Here is a 15,842-nt window from a genome sequence, read left to right on the forward strand (position 1 = left end):
AGTTCTCTGTTAGAGGGACAGCATTGCCAGGGCTGTTCTCCAGTGACCTGTGATCTCATCTTGGCTCAGGCTTCTCCACAGACAGTGACACTCACACAGGCAACAGCAGCAGGGCAACAGGTACAGATGATCCCAACGGTGACTGCCACAGCCCAAGTGGTGCAGCAGAAGCTCCTTCAGCAGCAGGTGGTAACTACAGCCTCTGCCTCACTGCAGACCCTTGGTGGTCCAGCCCCAGCACAGCTTCCAGCCAGCTCTGACAGCCCAAGCCAGCAGCCCAAATTACAGATGCGAGTCCCTGCTGTGAGGCTGAAGACACCCAAGCCTCCATGCCAATAGGAAGGAAACTGGTTGGCACTATGGAAAGGCTGTCTTATCTTAGCAGAATGCTCTACTGTTTTTGGACTCTGGGATCTGCTGCTACCTAGGTTGGCCAAAGTGATTTGACTTTCTCCTGTGTGTGACTAACTGAAAAAGCGACAGTTGCAGTCTTTGATGGTTTCACTGTGTGGGCAATGTCCACATCAGTCTTTTCTTCTGTAGTGTACACTACTCAGTTATGTGGTAGGGGCAGCATGTCCTACAGCAGGCTCCAGCTCAGCCATGGTCTTTGGTACTATTGAATGTTCAGGGAGATGTAGGAGACAAGAGCAGACCATCAGATGCCCCTACCCCACCCCTTTCCAGAGCCTTCACTCAATATGCCAGTGAGGTCCTAGCTTGCATTATGAGCACCCATCTTGCACCAGTGGGCAGTGGCTTTCCTTTGAATGAGGCTCTGGGACTGACACCATTTCTGTATAGCCAAGTTTGTGTTTATACACACTGTACTGAGATCCTTTACAGTGTTCTTGTGAGAAGCTAGTGTGGGTTACATGTATAGGGCAGCCTGGTGCAGTTGATACCCAGGTTCCCTTATTGCTGTCCTGGTCTAGTCTGGAAGGCATTGTTGTTGTGCCACCCCAGCAGCTCTTCATGGATTTAAACAGCTGTTGCAGTGACAGGCCTGCAATTGAAGGAGAAAGGGTTGGAATGAAAGTTCAGTCCTAAGTTCACTCTTCTTACCACTGTAAGGTGACTTGTATGGCATTCTTGGGCTTAACAGGCTGACTGTGCCTTCTTACCTGCCAGAGTTGAAGGCCCATGTTCCACATCAGTGCTGAAGCCTGGAAGTTAAGTCTGTGAGGTCTATGCTGTCAGAACTGCAGCCTTGAAGACAGGAGTTGTATTGTTTGAGTATTCTTCCCGGTCATGTCCATCCCACTCTTTGTGTACTGTGTGGGCAGGAATTTGACAATACATCCTGAAGCCCACCTAGAACTCACTTTTGAGCTCATAATGTGAAACTTGGGATAAAAGTAGCAATTAGGTGTTGAAAAACCAGAAGAGGTTTAATATTTTCTGAACCACAAACCTGTCCTACAAGCAAAAACCCATTGTTTTGGCTTAGTGTGTGCTGTGTTAGGGGAAGAAAAGCCCTTGGGAGGTTCCTGGGTACCTGGCTCCCAGAAGCAATTCCTATTCCCCATAGTCCCCAGGCAGAACTGAGCTCAGTGGGGGTCCTTGGTCAATGTTGCACTCACCTTTTTCTCCATCCTTCCCACTGTTGTGGCAGCATACTTCAGTGTGCCCAAGCCAGGTGGTTGGTGGGAGCAAGAGGCAGGGTCTTCATTTTTGGCAGTTACTTTCATCCATTTTTCAACCAGATAGCTGTTTTCTTTTTTTTTTTAAAAAAATGTAATAAACAGGACTGAAATTGTAAATACTTTGTAAACACAAACATTTGTATTTGAATAGGGTTTTGATGTCCTACAAGCAAAGGCTAATAAAAGTGACCTTTCTACATCCTTGTTTTGTCTTTCATGACCAGTGTTTGGAGTAAGGATGTGTTGGTTAGAAAACAAAGCCTTCTGTGTATGTATTGCTCCAAAGCAATGCAGGGCTTGCATGTTCAAAGTCTTCCTCTTTAGTTCCTTGGCCTTGAAGCTACTGACATCTGGGTTCCTGTGCAGCTTTCCACCATGGGTTGCTGTGTCTGTTTCAGGACTTCACAGTGCCAAAAGGGCTGCAAGTTGAGCCCCTCTTCACTAAGTAGAAAAACACCAGAAAAATAATGTTTTGATTACTACTTAGGACTGTCATGCAAAAGTCAGCCTTCACACCGCTTCCTTTCTGAAAGGCCTTGGGGGTTCAGCTAGTACCCAGCCTCACGCAAGCAGATCCCAGGTGGCCCTCCCTGGCTGGTCCCATGGTGTGTCCACCACCTTCACTAGATGCCTGATCTTGTACAGATCCAACAGGTGACAGTCGAGTGCTGATCTTGATCAAGATAGTAGATGTGATCATTTCTGACACTGTCCATAAAAATGGACCTCAAGATGTAGTGGTACACACCCTTAATCCCCAGCAGAGAGGCAAGGGGGTTAAAGTTAGCCAGGGGTTTTCAGAGGGGGAATGGGGAAAAAGCACTCACTTTCCTGCCTATCCCTACCCACTGCACAACCCTAAGGCTGACCCCAAACTCATTCATCTTGCCTACCTGCCTACCAAGCCATTTTCCCCACCACACATTGTATGGAGCTCACAAAGAGCTTCACTCTGTCTTTATTGACAGCAAAGCAAGCACCCCAAGGGGAATACTTTATAGAAATCTTTAGCTGAGTTTCACAAGGGAAAAGTCACTGGGTCCAATCAGGCCCAACTGACCCAGATAACAGACATAATTATTTATCAACCAACCAATCTTTATGGTAGATTTTAGAAAGTTGCTTCCAAGTCTTTATTTGCTGCTTTAAAAAAAAAGATACATGTGCATTATCTGGGTCAGGGCATGAAGAGTACCTAAGATTACAGTAAAAGTTTGACACACAGTAGGATAGCAGTCTTTTTTTTCTTTTTTTTATTGAGAAAATGAGAAAAAAAAACAAGTTTCCACCTCCTCCCAGCCTCCCATTTCCCTCCCCCTCCTCCCACCCTTCTCCCCCTCCCTCTCCAGTCCAAAGAGCTGTCAGGGTTCCCTGCCCTGTGGTAGCAGTCTTAAGTAACTTCAAGATGTATTAACTTTGTTACCAATAATACTTTTGAAAAAGCTATATTGGAAACCTTCTATAGACACATTGTAATATATACATACTAGTTTAAATGAAGTTACTCTATGTTGGGGCGGGGGAAGCTCAAAATCCCAACTAGATAACACATGCTAGCAAATAACCACTGAACCAGGAATGGGTTCCCCTTTTGAGGACCCCCAAACACTGCAGGCAGCTATCATGTAGGTACTAGAAACCAAACCTCTGCATCACAGAAAATGCTCAATTACTAATCTCTAGCCTCTCACCCACTTTCTTTTTTTTTTTAAAGATTTATCTATTTATTATGCATACAATGTTCTGTTAACATATATACACCAGAAGAGGCACCAGATCTCATTATAGATGGTTGTGAGCCACCATGTGGTTGCTGGGAATTGAACTCAGGACCTCTGGAAGAGCAGCTAGTGCTCTTAACCTCTGAGCCATCTCTCCAGCCCCTCTCACCCACTTTCTGATTGGATTAAAGGCCTGTCCCATGTGATAGAACCCATATTAGGTACTGTTAATGGGGCCAAGAACCTGTGGTTAGACAGATTATGGGCTCGAAAAACAAATACTATTATTCTGTTAATGAGCATACTGTTAAAATGACTTTTGATGATATTCCCATACCCATAGATTAAGTGCACCTCTCAGCTCTCATCATAAAAGCTGACTGCACTAGATGGCAGCTGCTCAACTGGTACAAAGTAAGAGACTGTGTGCAGTGTTGGGCCCTAAAGCGGACATTCCATACCTCTCTCCAAGGAAGAGGGTACAGAGAAAAGTTAAGAGCCAGAGGTGGGCTCTTCCAGAGGTCCTGAGTTCTATTCCCGACAATCACATTGTGTCTCACAGCCATTTATAGTGAGATCTGGTGACCTCAGGCATACATAGAGGCAGAATAAGGTGGTGCGTAATTTAAAGGAAAGCTTTTTTCCAGACACAAGAGAATAATATGACAGCATGCACAATTCTACCAGTAGCTGAGGAAGAACTACTGGCATTTCATTGCTGCTGGAAGTCAGTTTTCTTTGTCCTGTGAGCCCTTGTAGGCACTTTTGAGTAAACAACAAAATCAATTCAGTAGGTTTAAAAAGAACAACAAAAAACTTTGGACTTAGGTGGGTGCGGAGATGAGTGGAGATTTCATTTCATTGTATAAGATGTTCAAAGCATTAGTAATGTCAACAATAAAATGGAAGTCTGACTCTCAAACTAGCTGCTAGCAGATTCTAAATTAATCTCATGAACAAAATCCTAGAGTCAGCAAGGGCCTGAGGATGGTGCCAGTGGCCTGTGTTGCTTTCTTGAGCTAGCCTAGGTGTCCTGAATTAGAGGGGTATTAGTGTGTTGAAGCTATCAGGAAATTGGCATGAGTTCAAGTTATCCATTTTTTTTAAATATAAATGAAAACAGTTTATCTTAATACTATAGATTTTTCTTTCTTTTTATTTACTTATTTAATTTTTTACAAAAAGCACAGTCTCTTTGACTATGTTCAGACAAGCACTCTCCTGTAATTTACTTCATGCTTATGTGGGTACCATCTTGAAGGCTAGTAGCCATGGAAACATCTTAAACCAACCTATTCCTGGACTTCAGTGACTTGTCTGGGACAGGCTCACCACAGTCTCTCTGTAGACATGAAATGCTAATGCTAGGCACACTTTAATCTGCTGTCACCATAAGGCTGACCATAGTTTTTCATCACATTCCTGAAGGCACCCTTCAGCTTTACCTGAGCTTATTTCCAAAGACAGTTGGACCCCAGCAGTACAAACCAAGGGCCATTACTTTTCAGGACCAAGCCAACATCTGGGCTGCCTAGTCCAAGATGACCACGGTGCTTGCAGAGAAGGGTTGTTTCTAGTGGAACCCCAAGGAGCCGTATCTTTTGCTTAAACACAACATTCATTTCAGCAGGATGTTCCCCCTGGGCTTTTGCTCCCATCTAGGCCGTCTTCAGCTTTTGCTCTTCCTGTGGAGAAAAGGGATCATCCTTACCTGCTGTCTGCAGAGCCCTTGCCCTACAACTGGGACACAACAGGCGCTGTGCTCAGGAGGCATGTCCCATGGCATGAGGCTGCTTCCTGCTTACCTCCCTTTCCTAGAATGTGTGATGGCATTACCAGAGCTGAGCTGGATTTGCAAAAGCCCCACCTGGGTCCAAAAGCACTCACCTTGACAATCTTATCCAGCTGAGACAAGACCATCTCGTAATGAGGGACCAGGGGCTGCAGGAGCTCCCTGGGGATCTCATGGTGTGCCACCTCAGGCACCCCAGCTTCTGATACCTTCTGGAGGAACTTCCTTTCCTAAAGGAAAGGGGTTTCATGGACAGGGTGGGAACAAATGCCATTTGCAGTAGCATGCATTTACCCATGACATCTGCTGGGAACTACATGGTCTTACCTCCACTTTCAGGAGAAGTGTGAAGGCCTGGCCTGTTTTTCCAGCTCAGGCTGTTCTCCCAATCCTGAAACCAAGCATAAGTGTTTTCTGGCCCTAACCCTGGAGACCTAATTGGACACCTGCTCTCTTGGCCACACAGCACACAAACCATGATGCAAGATCCCACATATAATGGCCAAGAGCTCATAAGCTCATAAGCCCCACAGCAGCCACTAGTGACTAGACTTTACCTATGCACATAAGTTCGTAGGTACTGGGGGGGCATCATAGTTGATCACCAGCTCCACACCCTGCACGTCGATGCCTCGAGCAGTAGCATCTGTACTGATAAGGCTGAGGAGACATGGGTACAGGGCTCAGAGGGCCAGAAACACTCAGCAGTCACATGTGTACCCACTCGGCTCTCTTGGGAGCCGGCTGACCCAGGAGCACCCCACCACTACACAGTCAGGTCCTGTCTGTTTTCCATGGACTCACAGCTAACCCAGGAGCACCCCACCACTACACAGTCAGGTCCTGTCTGTTTTCCATGGACTCACAGCTAACCCAGGAACACCCCACCACTACACAGTTAGGTCCTGTCTGTTTTCCATGGACTCACAGCTAACCCAGGAGCACCCCACCACTACACAGTCAGGTCCTGTCTGTTTTCCATGGACTCACAGCTAACCCAGGAGCACCCCACCACTACACAGTCAGGTCCTATCTGTTTTCCATGGACTCACAGCTGGATCTTTCCCTGTTCAAACTGCTTCAAGATTTTTTCCTTTGGCCAGGTCCATAGCGGGAGGAGAATTCAGCCACATTCACACCCCCAAAAGCTTGTGTTAACAGGAAGAGCCTGGGTAGGTAAGAAATAGAAGCCAGGTGGTGCCAGGATCTAGTCTGTATTAGCTATACCCCGCCTTGGTTCAGCTTACCTGTGGGAATTCTCTCGAGAGTTAGTGAAGCAAAGGGCCCTTGAGAAGTTCACCCCAAGGACCAGGTGTAAGACAATAAGTGGCTTCGAGCTGAGTTTACAGGGTACATAGTGGTGCTGTGGGAAATGGACAGCAGGTGCTAGCCAGAAGCCCTGGGCCTAGGCACCAACTTGCCCCACATGCCCTACTTGCTTACCGTGAGCCCCACAGGGAAGGTGTACTTCCCCCCAAAATTTCCATCCATCTCAACTGTGTCTTTAGGGCAACTGTGTCCCAGCTTTGTGGAAAAAAGCCTTGGCTGGTAGAGGCCAAGCCGCTGCAGTTTCTCAGGGTTCTGGGTCAGTGTGGCTGAGAACAGTAACTTCTGTAGAGGCATCTAAGGAGAGCAAGTGCTGGAAAACCAAGGGCGTGTTAGGACAGGATTCCTCAAGCCACTCTGACTGCTATTTTAGGGCCAGCAAGGGGAGCTGAGAAAGGGAGCAGCAGGGTACCTGGCAGCAGTCACAGCCGGGGGCTGTGTCCTCTGGAGTAGGGCACAGGAGCCTGAGGGGCCTGCACTGTAGAAGGCTGCTGCCACCACTCTGGGCAGCCAGGATTGGAGCATGCTGTCTATCATCCGGTCAGCCTCATCAATGATCTACAGCAGACAGGAACCAAGGGTCAACTGAAGACTCCCCAATGACATCACCCCAGCTCAGGGACCCAAGTGTCCAGAAGGTGGCCTACCAGGAAGAGGAGCTGCTGGAGGCTGAATCCTGGGGTCTGGTCAATGTGGTCCACCAGGCGGCCAGGTGTGGCCACCACAATATCAGCCAGGCATCGGTAACCATCTACCCTACAGACCAGAAAGACTCAAAGAAGGGCCATCTAACAGCAAAGCCTCACATGTAAAGCACTAACACCACCCTAATCAAAGGACACCAGCTAGGCTGGGGAGCGACCTCCTGCAGAGCCCACCACCTGGCACACCTACATCTTCTGGAGAAGGCTCTCCTACTCCTTGGCCAGTGACTTCTGTCCAGTCACCAAAGCAACCCGCAGAGGTGTGGTATCCGTGTAGATGTTGAATACTTTGCTCACCTGCAAAAGGAGTCTGTCACTGGTCTAAAATAGACGGTGGCCCCTGCTATGACAAAGACTCTTGAGTTTAACACAGGTGGTCAAGGGATAAGTACCATGTACATCCAGCAGGGCAACTAAAGCTGGGGATACAGACTTCTGGATACAGAGGGGCATACCTGTTGGGCCAGGTCCTTAGTAGGAAGCACAACCAGTGCACGGATGTGGCAGACCACTCGATGCAGCAGGGCCTGTAGGGACAGAAATGATCTGTGCCACCAGGACCCTCCCTGCTGTGCTCTAGCTAGAAATGTGTACTCTGATACTCACTTGTACCACAGGGACAACAAATGCCAGTGTTTTCCCACTGCCCGTTGGGGCAGACACACAGAGGTCACTAGGTTGGTATCCACCTCTGCCTACTAAAAACCCACTATCTGCACTCTCCAAGAGGGCAGGAATCACAGCGCCTGGACTGTAACGAAGGAAGAAAAGGAACAGGTGAATTATATGCTAGAATATACCATGTCACCCAGGAGATCTCCTGGCCAAAGATGGCACCTGGATTGGATAAGACCTAAGATAATCATCAGGAACCTGAGCCCAAGGATGCAGAAGCTCACTGATCCAGTGTGAAGTAGGGACCCCTAAACCACAGCCCTTATATAATGGAGCCCTGACAGCCCAGGGAAGGCTGCCTTGGGAAGTTCACCCCATCATCTGCCCAGGGCTGAAGGACCTGGAAAGTAGGAAGAGATGACATTAGCCCTCAGCTGCTTCTGCAAGTCAGGGTGAACTTCATGGATGTCTTCGATAGGAGTAAGATCCTCAGTGACGCTCTTCTTGACACAGCTTGGCTTTGCCAGCCATGCTGGCAGGAAAGGCTGGACCTAAAAGAGTAAAAAGAACCACAAGAGTTCTGCAGAGCCCTTCAGGCTCATGGAGCAACACCAGTTATCAGAAACTAGGAACAACAGAAGAGACCCTAACAGCAGCTTCTATAGAGGCACCTAGGGAGAGTAAGTGCTGGAAAACGAGGGCAAACATTAGCAGGGTGAAGAACGTATTAGCAGGGCAGGTTTCCTTAAGCCACCCTGACTCTCATTTTAGGCCAGCAAGGGGACCTAAGAAAGGGAGCAGCACTCACATGGAGCAGCCAACCCTTATGCAAGAGCTGACTTAGTCAACCCTTCACCACCACCCATTCTTGGCAGTCTTCGGACAAGACGCCCAGACCAGCAATTGCCTCACTACGGCCAGAAATGTTTCTGCGGGGGCCGCCAGACACACCAGTGTCCAATAGGTCTTACACGTCTGTGGACTTCAGTTTCAAGAGTGTCCACACATACCCTAAGGAATCTATAAGCCTCCCGCCATTCTATAGTTAGGGCCACGTAAGGGCAAAAACAAAACAAAACCCACAAACAACACCCCCCACCCCGCCCCGATAAAGCTTAAGAGCAGCGGGCGGACGGCCAGACTTACTCACCTTCAGTGTCTTCCTTCTTGCAAAGTTCCCCAGCACAGGCCCTGGAGCCGGGGGTCTCGAGGCCTCCTCTGGGGGCTTCTCACCTGAGTCCTCTAAGTCGGTGTTGAGCTTTCCAGGCGACTCTTCGCCTCTCCCCGCGCGACACAACAACAGAGGGGACATAAACCCCGCAGCGCACCCAGGAAAAAGACTCCAAGCCCCGTCCACACCTCGGCCACATGGCCCACCTGCATGCACACTGTAGTCCGCTTTCTGCCTCTTCGCCCTAGGGTCCTCCGGGCTCTGAGCCACAGAGCAGCCAAGCCGCCGCCGGGGCCGTAGACGCCGCCTGCCTGCCGCTTCCGCGGCCTCCCCGGCAGGTTCAGGCTTCGGTTCCTGCTGCTGCCGCTCACCGGCTCTGTTCTGCAGCCGCTCGAGCAGCACTGGTGACCAGCTACCCGCCTCTACCTCTGCATCCCCCAGTCCGGAAGCCTCCAGGCCTGCGTACCGCGCTACTTGGAATAGTGCCATAGTCGCAGCACGCTGTCGCTCTTCCTCGGCGCTCCCTGATGACGTAACCAGACCCACCATCGCAGACGTCACGGGCGCGACCAAACTCGTCAGTCCCTCGCGGCGGCATGGATCGTCACCTGGCTTCGGCGGGCTCCCGTGGGGAGCTTGGCCGTCTACTACAGGCGGTGCTAACGAGCCGTGGCCAGGCCAACGCGGTGTTTGACATCCTGGCTGTACTTCAGGTGAGCCGCGCGGGCAGCGGGGGCGGCCCTGGGGCGGCAAACGGGAGGCACAGCTGGGCCCAGCGTCACCCTTTCTGACCTCCCGCCTCAGTCCGAGGACCCTGAGGATATCCAGGAAGGAGTGCGTACGTGCAGCCGACTCTTCGGTACCTTGCTGGAGCGGGAAGAGCTCTTCGTGGGCACGCTGCCGCGCGAGGACGAGGTCCTGGCAGGTAAAGTGACCTGGAGGGGCTGGGGTGCTGTCCGCCAGGCCGCCCCAACGGGACCCGCCTTATTAAATGACACCAGGAGGAACACGCCAAGCCGGGGCCCTGTAGGAGGACTCAGTCCATTGTGGCTCAGAAAGTGAGATACGTGTACTTCCAGGCCTACACGAACTCGTATACTAGCAACTTTTTTCCTCAGGGTTTTAATTGTGCCACTTCAAAGTTTGGTGCTGTCACTGCCCTAATGTTTGGGAGATCCAGATCCTGAGGCAAAGTGAGAAGAACTGTATTTTAATATCTAGTCCCAGTTTGCAGAGATAAGAAATGGTCTTTTCCAAGGCCTGGTCTGGGTACAGGTTCACAACTGAAGATGGGAGACATTGGGAAGGCGGGACTGGGTTTAGGACCTTGGTCTGGCTTGGCACACAAACATCAATGGGAGTTAGCTCTCCTCTGTTCTCAGGATCCCAGGGAGCCACACACAAATACAAAGTTTGGATGAGACACCGCTATCACAGCTGCTGTAATCGCCTGGAGGAGCTCCTGACCCATCCCTCCTTCCAAGTCAAGGTGAGTCTTGAAGTCCTTGGCCCAGCTTCTTTAAAGCACAGGTGTAGGGGCTGCTTTTGTGAATACCTCTCTTCCTGTTTAAGAGAAGTTACATGTCTTCTTCCACAAAGATTTATGGTATGGTATTTGTGGTATGATTTATCTGGCTCTGAAGATGTGGTGTCTGTAACCCTAGTTCTGGGCACCGTATCTGCTTTGCATATTGTCATGTTTGGTGTGGTATCTCCAAAATTGCTTGATGAGAGAGCAGTTAGGTGGCTTCCCCTGCAAGCCCAGCTTGTGTACATGCCTCAGGCCAAATTCTGTTATAAGTTCTGTCCCAAGTCAACAAGAGCATGTCACTGTCACCATCATCACATACATGTAACACGGAGCAAGGTAAGATGTGGTCTCCTTTCTCTCCTACTTCTTGGCCCGGGCCAAAGCCTGGTTGGGAGCGACCCTGAGGCTAGGTGAACTCTGGTAGGCCATCTAGATGGGGACATCATGGTTACTCTTTCTCTGCTTCCCAGGAGCTGGCCCTCAAGACACTCATGAAGTTTGTGCAGCTGGAAGGAGCGAAACCCCTGGAGAAGCCCCAGTGGGAAAGTCACTACCTCTTTCCCCGCACACTCTTCAGGGTAAGGCCTTAGTGGGATCTGGAAGACTATGGTGGCCAAGCCTAAGATGGTTTCGTTAGTTTCCTGAACAGATAGCTGGGGCATATTATGTTCCTGTCTTGCTTTGACCTGGGAACTAAGCAAGGCTTACTGCTCACAGGTCTCTATTGTAGCACAATTAATAAAAACCCAGAGACAGATATTGGCATTCAGCCTGAAGTTCATAAAAGCAAAATAGCCAGCCACTGGCTTTTACCTCTACCTCAGTCTGAAATGGTGATGCTGCCCCCAGGAATCCTCAGAACCAGACTGAGAGCTGTCTCCTCGCCTCCGATATTCCTCTCTAGTACTGGAACTAAAGGTGTGCACTACTTCCGACCAGTTTGGATGGCAAACTAGTATAGCTTCTAGGATTAAAGGTGTGTGTCACCACTGTCTAGTCTGTAAGGCTGACCAGTGGGGATGTTTTACTCTCTGATCCCCAGGCAAACTTTATTGAAATGCAAATGAAATATCACTATATTCTGTCTTGTGAATTGGAGAGGAAATGGCAGACAGCCTGGTGGTGTGGAGCTTGATGGATGGTGACATCCTTCTTCACCATGCTAGGACCATTTTGTGGAAGAGAGTCATTCACCCTGTCTTTCTCCCCAGGCAGTGGTAGGAGGCCTGCTCACACCCGAGGATGACCACAGCCTGCTTATCTCCCAGTTCTGCGAATACTTGGAATATGATGATATACGGTACCACACAATGCAGGCGGCCACAAGCACTGTAGCCCAAGCCACCAGCCAGCAATCTGAGGTGAAAAGCTGGGTTCCATCACCATCCTATGCCCTAGTGCCTCAGGGAGGCAAGTAGATGGCAGCAGCCTGGACAATTGCTCAGGCTAGGCTTTCTGCAGGTGTCACCCACCTTCTGGAACAATGCCTTCATGTTGCTGTCTGCTGTGAACCTGCCCCTCCAAGAGCATGACCTTACCAAGTTCTATGTGAAGCACACACGTGAGTTCTGAGCAGGTTAAGGCCCACTGGAGCCTGACCCTGGTAGGAGGGCTCCTGGAGAGATCCAGGCCTCTCAGCCTGGCTAGCCACTGTCTTCCCCTTTTTGCTGTGATTTCAGAGACGTCAGACAAGTGGAAGGTCATTCACTTGAAGGTGAGATGCTTTCAGAGAGACTGAAGACCTTCCTTGGCAGTTATAGGCAATAGCATGTACTCCATTGTCTCAAGTGATGCCACTTTTATTTGTTACTATAACCAGCTTCAGACTTGAGTCCTGCTCCCCTCTGTTCTTTGTCTCTCCTTGTGCTGAGACTTGGCATCACAGACTGGCCTGGGTCTTTCAGGGTCAAAGGCCCACAGTTGACTGCAGAAGGACTGGGTGGGTCTGGGGTTTATCAGGATACACATATTGCCTGGTCCTGTTGCAGGAACACAGAAAAGCTTTCCAGGAGATGTGGCTTGGGTTCCTTAAACATAAGGTAGGGTGTGGTGGGTGAAGCCCCTGGTTTTATTGTGGGCAGTGGGAGCAAGGGAAGCAGCTCCATGACTGCCATGATCTCTACAGCTGCCCCTCAGCCTCTACAAGAAGGTACTAGTGGCTATGCATGACTCCATCCTGCCCCACCTGGCTCAGCCCACCCTCATGATTGACTTCCTCACAAGTGCTTGTGATGTGGGTGAGTGAGACTTCCACTTAGGTTATTCAGCAAGGGGCACTCACTGTGCATGGGCCCAGCTGCCATCTCCTGCCTGACAGATCTGAGCTAAACTCCCATAACCTTCCTGCATGTGACCGTAGGTAGTCAGTCTCTCTATAGGCTGGCCACCTGCATCTATGCCCACTCTTCCCTTACCTACTCAGGCCCAGGGTGAGCAAGGTGTAGGTAGCCTCATGTCTTCCTGTGTTTCTGCAGGTGGTGCCATCAGCCTCCTGGCCTTGAATGGGCTTTTCATCCTAATCCATAATCATAACCTGTGAGTACCAAATAGGACCACTCTGGTCTGCTGTCTAGTTTTCTCTCAAAGGCCTTTTGCTCACCTGGGAGGTTAATGCAGAAGACGTGCAAGAGGAGGAGCCTTGCTTACCTGGGGGGTTCTGTCCCTTTAACCAGTTCACCTCCTGTGTCCTCTCTGCTCCCTCCCTCAGGGAATACCCTGATTTCTATCAAAAGCTCTATGGCCTCCTGGATCCATCCATCTTTCATGTCAAGTACCGAGCCCGGTTCTTTCACTTGGCCGACCTCTTCCTTTCCTCCTCGTGAGTTTTGGGAATATCCAGCTCCATGGTCTGTGGGGGCTATAGTTCTGGTTAGGGAGGCAGTGGAAGGATGTTTGGGGACCTATTTTCTCATACCTATTTCCCTCTCAGCCACCTCCCCGCCTACCTGGTAGCTGCCTTTGCCAAACGCCTGGCCCGGCTGGCCTTAACAGCACCTCCTGAGGCCCTTCTTATGGTCCTGCCCTTTATCTGCAACCTGTTGCGTAGACACCCTGCCTGCCGAGTTATGGTGCATCGTCCACAGGGCATTGGTGAGTGTGAGTAGCTGGGCATCATGGCACACCCTGGCTCCTTTGGTCCGAAAGGCCAGGTGGCAAATGGAATCTTGATCCTGTTTGTAGAGCTAGATGCTGATCCATATGACCCAGTAGAGAAAGATCCAGCCAGGAGCCATGCCTTGGAGAGCTGCTTGTGGGAGCTGCAGGTGAGTCATCTGCCTGTCCAGCCTCTAGAAGGCATTTGAATCTCCACTGACACATCTCCAGCAGCCCCTAGAGATCTTGGTCACACAGGGCACCATGCCAGGGTATGCTAAGATACTCAGTTGCTGGTGACCCCACACTGGCTCAGGGCTTCAAGCTCCATTCTAAGGCCCTGCTGCTATGTCATGAGGTTTCTGACATCACTCTAACTTGCTCCTAGACTCTTCAGCAGCACTACCATCCTGAGGTATCCAGAGCTGCCGGGGTCATCAACCAGGTGCTATCTGTCCCTGAGGTCAGCATTGCGCCACTCCTGGAACTTACTGCTTATGAGGTGAGAGCTGTGCAGAGGGCTGTTGGGATGCAGGCCACGGGGACTACTGCATCCAGCCCAATGCCACCCATTGTCTGTCCTTTGCAGATCTTTGAGCAGGACCTGAAGAAGAAGGCACCTGGGTCAGTGCCCCTGGAGTTCATCCCATCCAAAGGCCTGCTGGGCCGACAGGATCACCTCTGCACCCAGCTCTTCACTCTCACCTGACCTGGCCTCATCTCCTAAGAATTTTTTTTGTGTCTGAGACAGACTCTCACTTTGTAACCCAGGCTGGCCTGTAACTTGTGGTCCCCCTGGCTCAGCTTCCCTGGTGCTGAGGTACAAGGGTCTACCACCATGTCTGCGTTCAAATAAATGTTTTTTTTTTTTTTTTTTAAAGGGAGTATATCTGGCCAGTCAGGTCTTGAGCAGAGTTGGAATCTTTGGGCCAACTATCTTCCCTGCTAGGCAGGCAGGGGCTGCCAGAGTCCTCTGCCTTTCTTGTAGCCTGGAGGACAGGACAGAGGGCTTGGATACTTCCACAGAGATCCTGGGGAGGTGGCGCAGGAGCACTGGGCCCATTTTGTAATAGTGCAGCCCTGCTATATCTGTGCTTAGTTTAGACTCATGTGAGGCAGGGTACCCAAGTGGTGTCCTGGGGACACAGATCTGCCCCAATCTTCTGGGCTGCTGTAAGTCTACTTGCTCTTTACCACAGAGAGTCTAGTTTCTATCAGTTTCATCTGAAGGTTGTTCAAAGAGATGTCTTGGATCTGTAGTGATTCAAGCAGATGAGTATACTGTCCTGTTTCTACTCCCAGTTTGGCTGTTTGGAATCTGTGTGAACCCATTTGCAAGGGATTGGCCAGTAGGCCCTACTGTGCATGACTTGTAAGGCTTTGACAGAAATGATGGTGGGTGGATTTGTTTGTCATGTGCAGATTTGGGAACACAGGACTGGCTTCCATATGTCATTGCCTTAGCCACAGTTTTGCTCTCCTCCAGTCATTCTGGTTCCTGCCTGAGGGCATTTCTGCTGGCCACACCATTTCTCTAAATTGCCCCATTATTCAAGCTCTGTTTGAAATGTGGACTTGGTGGTACTCCACAGGTGGAACTGAGCTATGATGGTAAGATGGTTGGGATCAGCAAGAGGACCCTGGAAGCTCTGTGGGATGCCCAGAACTTCCTGAGGCCAAACTTCTGTGAATCACATAGAACGGAAGGTATGGGAGTGAGCAAGCTGCCCAGGAGGAGGCAGAGGAGTCTCCTGGAAGGCAGCTACTCCATGTTAGTGACTACAGTTGTGAGTCATCCCTCCCTGTGCTTAGTTCTCTGTGGGCAATGTGTATAACATCTAGTGGGGTCAGGCTCTTTAGGGCCACCTCACATGTTGCTTGCTTGCAGGGAAAGGCCTGTGGTGGTGTCTACACAAGTGAGGACATACACACTCACTGACTGGCAGTCCCTTATCAGGCAGATCTCACACATGGATTCTGCCATTGCATCTATGCACAGGGGCCAAAACTGGGAGCAAGCCTCACAGGACTGGATAATGTGCTGAATGTTGGAGGGTTTTACCAGTATGCCAGTATTTGGTATTTTCCATCCCATCCTATGCTGGCTCCTGTGGCTCTTGCCTTGGTAAAGATATGTTTCTCATTTCCCTGGGGGTCTCAGAAGGTAGATGTTTTATATAAACTACCAGGGACTCCAGCTCTTAATTTTCTCCTGCCCACTGTTGCCCTTAAAGTGGTTGCCC

At 50.1% G+C, this 15,842-nt stretch overlaps 1 protein-coding gene and 1 pseudogene across 2 annotated transcripts; one reads left to right on the forward strand and one right to left on the reverse strand.

The window, feature by feature from the left end:
- Nucleotides 1–315: 315 nt before the first annotated feature.
- LOC142846410 (ATP-dependent RNA helicase DDX51-like) lies at nucleotides 316–9,485 on the reverse strand (annotated as a pseudogene).
- Nucleotides 9,486–9,530: 45 nt separating this feature from the next.
- Nucleotides 9,531–14,475, forward strand: LOC142846411 (nucleolar complex protein 4 homolog). 2 transcript variants are annotated; one of them, XM_075966899.1, is made up of 15 exons: nucleotides 9,531–9,688; nucleotides 9,780–9,900; nucleotides 10,358–10,464; nucleotides 10,977–11,084; nucleotides 11,718–11,867; nucleotides 11,968–12,067; nucleotides 12,186–12,220; nucleotides 12,495–12,545; nucleotides 12,632–12,743; nucleotides 12,981–13,041; nucleotides 13,214–13,324; nucleotides 13,436–13,596; nucleotides 13,687–13,769; nucleotides 13,988–14,101; nucleotides 14,189–14,475. In XM_075966899.1, the coding sequence occupies exons 1-15, from the start codon at nucleotides 9,572–9,574 to the stop codon at nucleotides 14,306–14,308; spliced, it is 1,551 nt and encodes a 516-aa protein (XP_075823014.1). In that variant the 5' UTR covers nucleotides 9,531–9,571; the 3' UTR covers nucleotides 14,309–14,475. The 2 variants fall into 2 exon arrangements, with proteins under 2 accessions (XP_075823014.1, XP_075823015.1); XM_075966900.1 differs by lacking the exon at nucleotides 12,495–12,545.
- Nucleotides 14,476–15,842: the final 1,367 nt, after the last annotated feature.

Source organism: Microtus pennsylvanicus, chromosome 3 (genome assembly GCF_037038515.1).
Source record: "Microtus pennsylvanicus isolate mMicPen1 chromosome 3, mMicPen1.hap1, whole genome shotgun sequence".
NCBI lineage: Eukaryota > Metazoa > Chordata > Mammalia > Rodentia > Cricetidae > Microtus > Microtus pennsylvanicus.

Coding starts and splice junctions, on each gene's coding strand:
- LOC142846411 (XM_075966899.1), top strand. CDS start 9,572: ATGGATCGTCACCTGGCTTCGGCGGGCTCCCGTGGGGAGCTTGGCCGT. Junction 9,901..10,357: donor CGAGGACGAGGTCCTGGCAG/GTAAAGTGACCT, acceptor CTCTGTTCTCAG/GATCCCAGGGAGCCACACAC. Junction 12,068..12,185: donor GTTCTATGTGAAGCACACAC/GTGAGTTCTGAG, acceptor CTGTGATTTCAG/AGACGTCAGACAAGTGGAAG.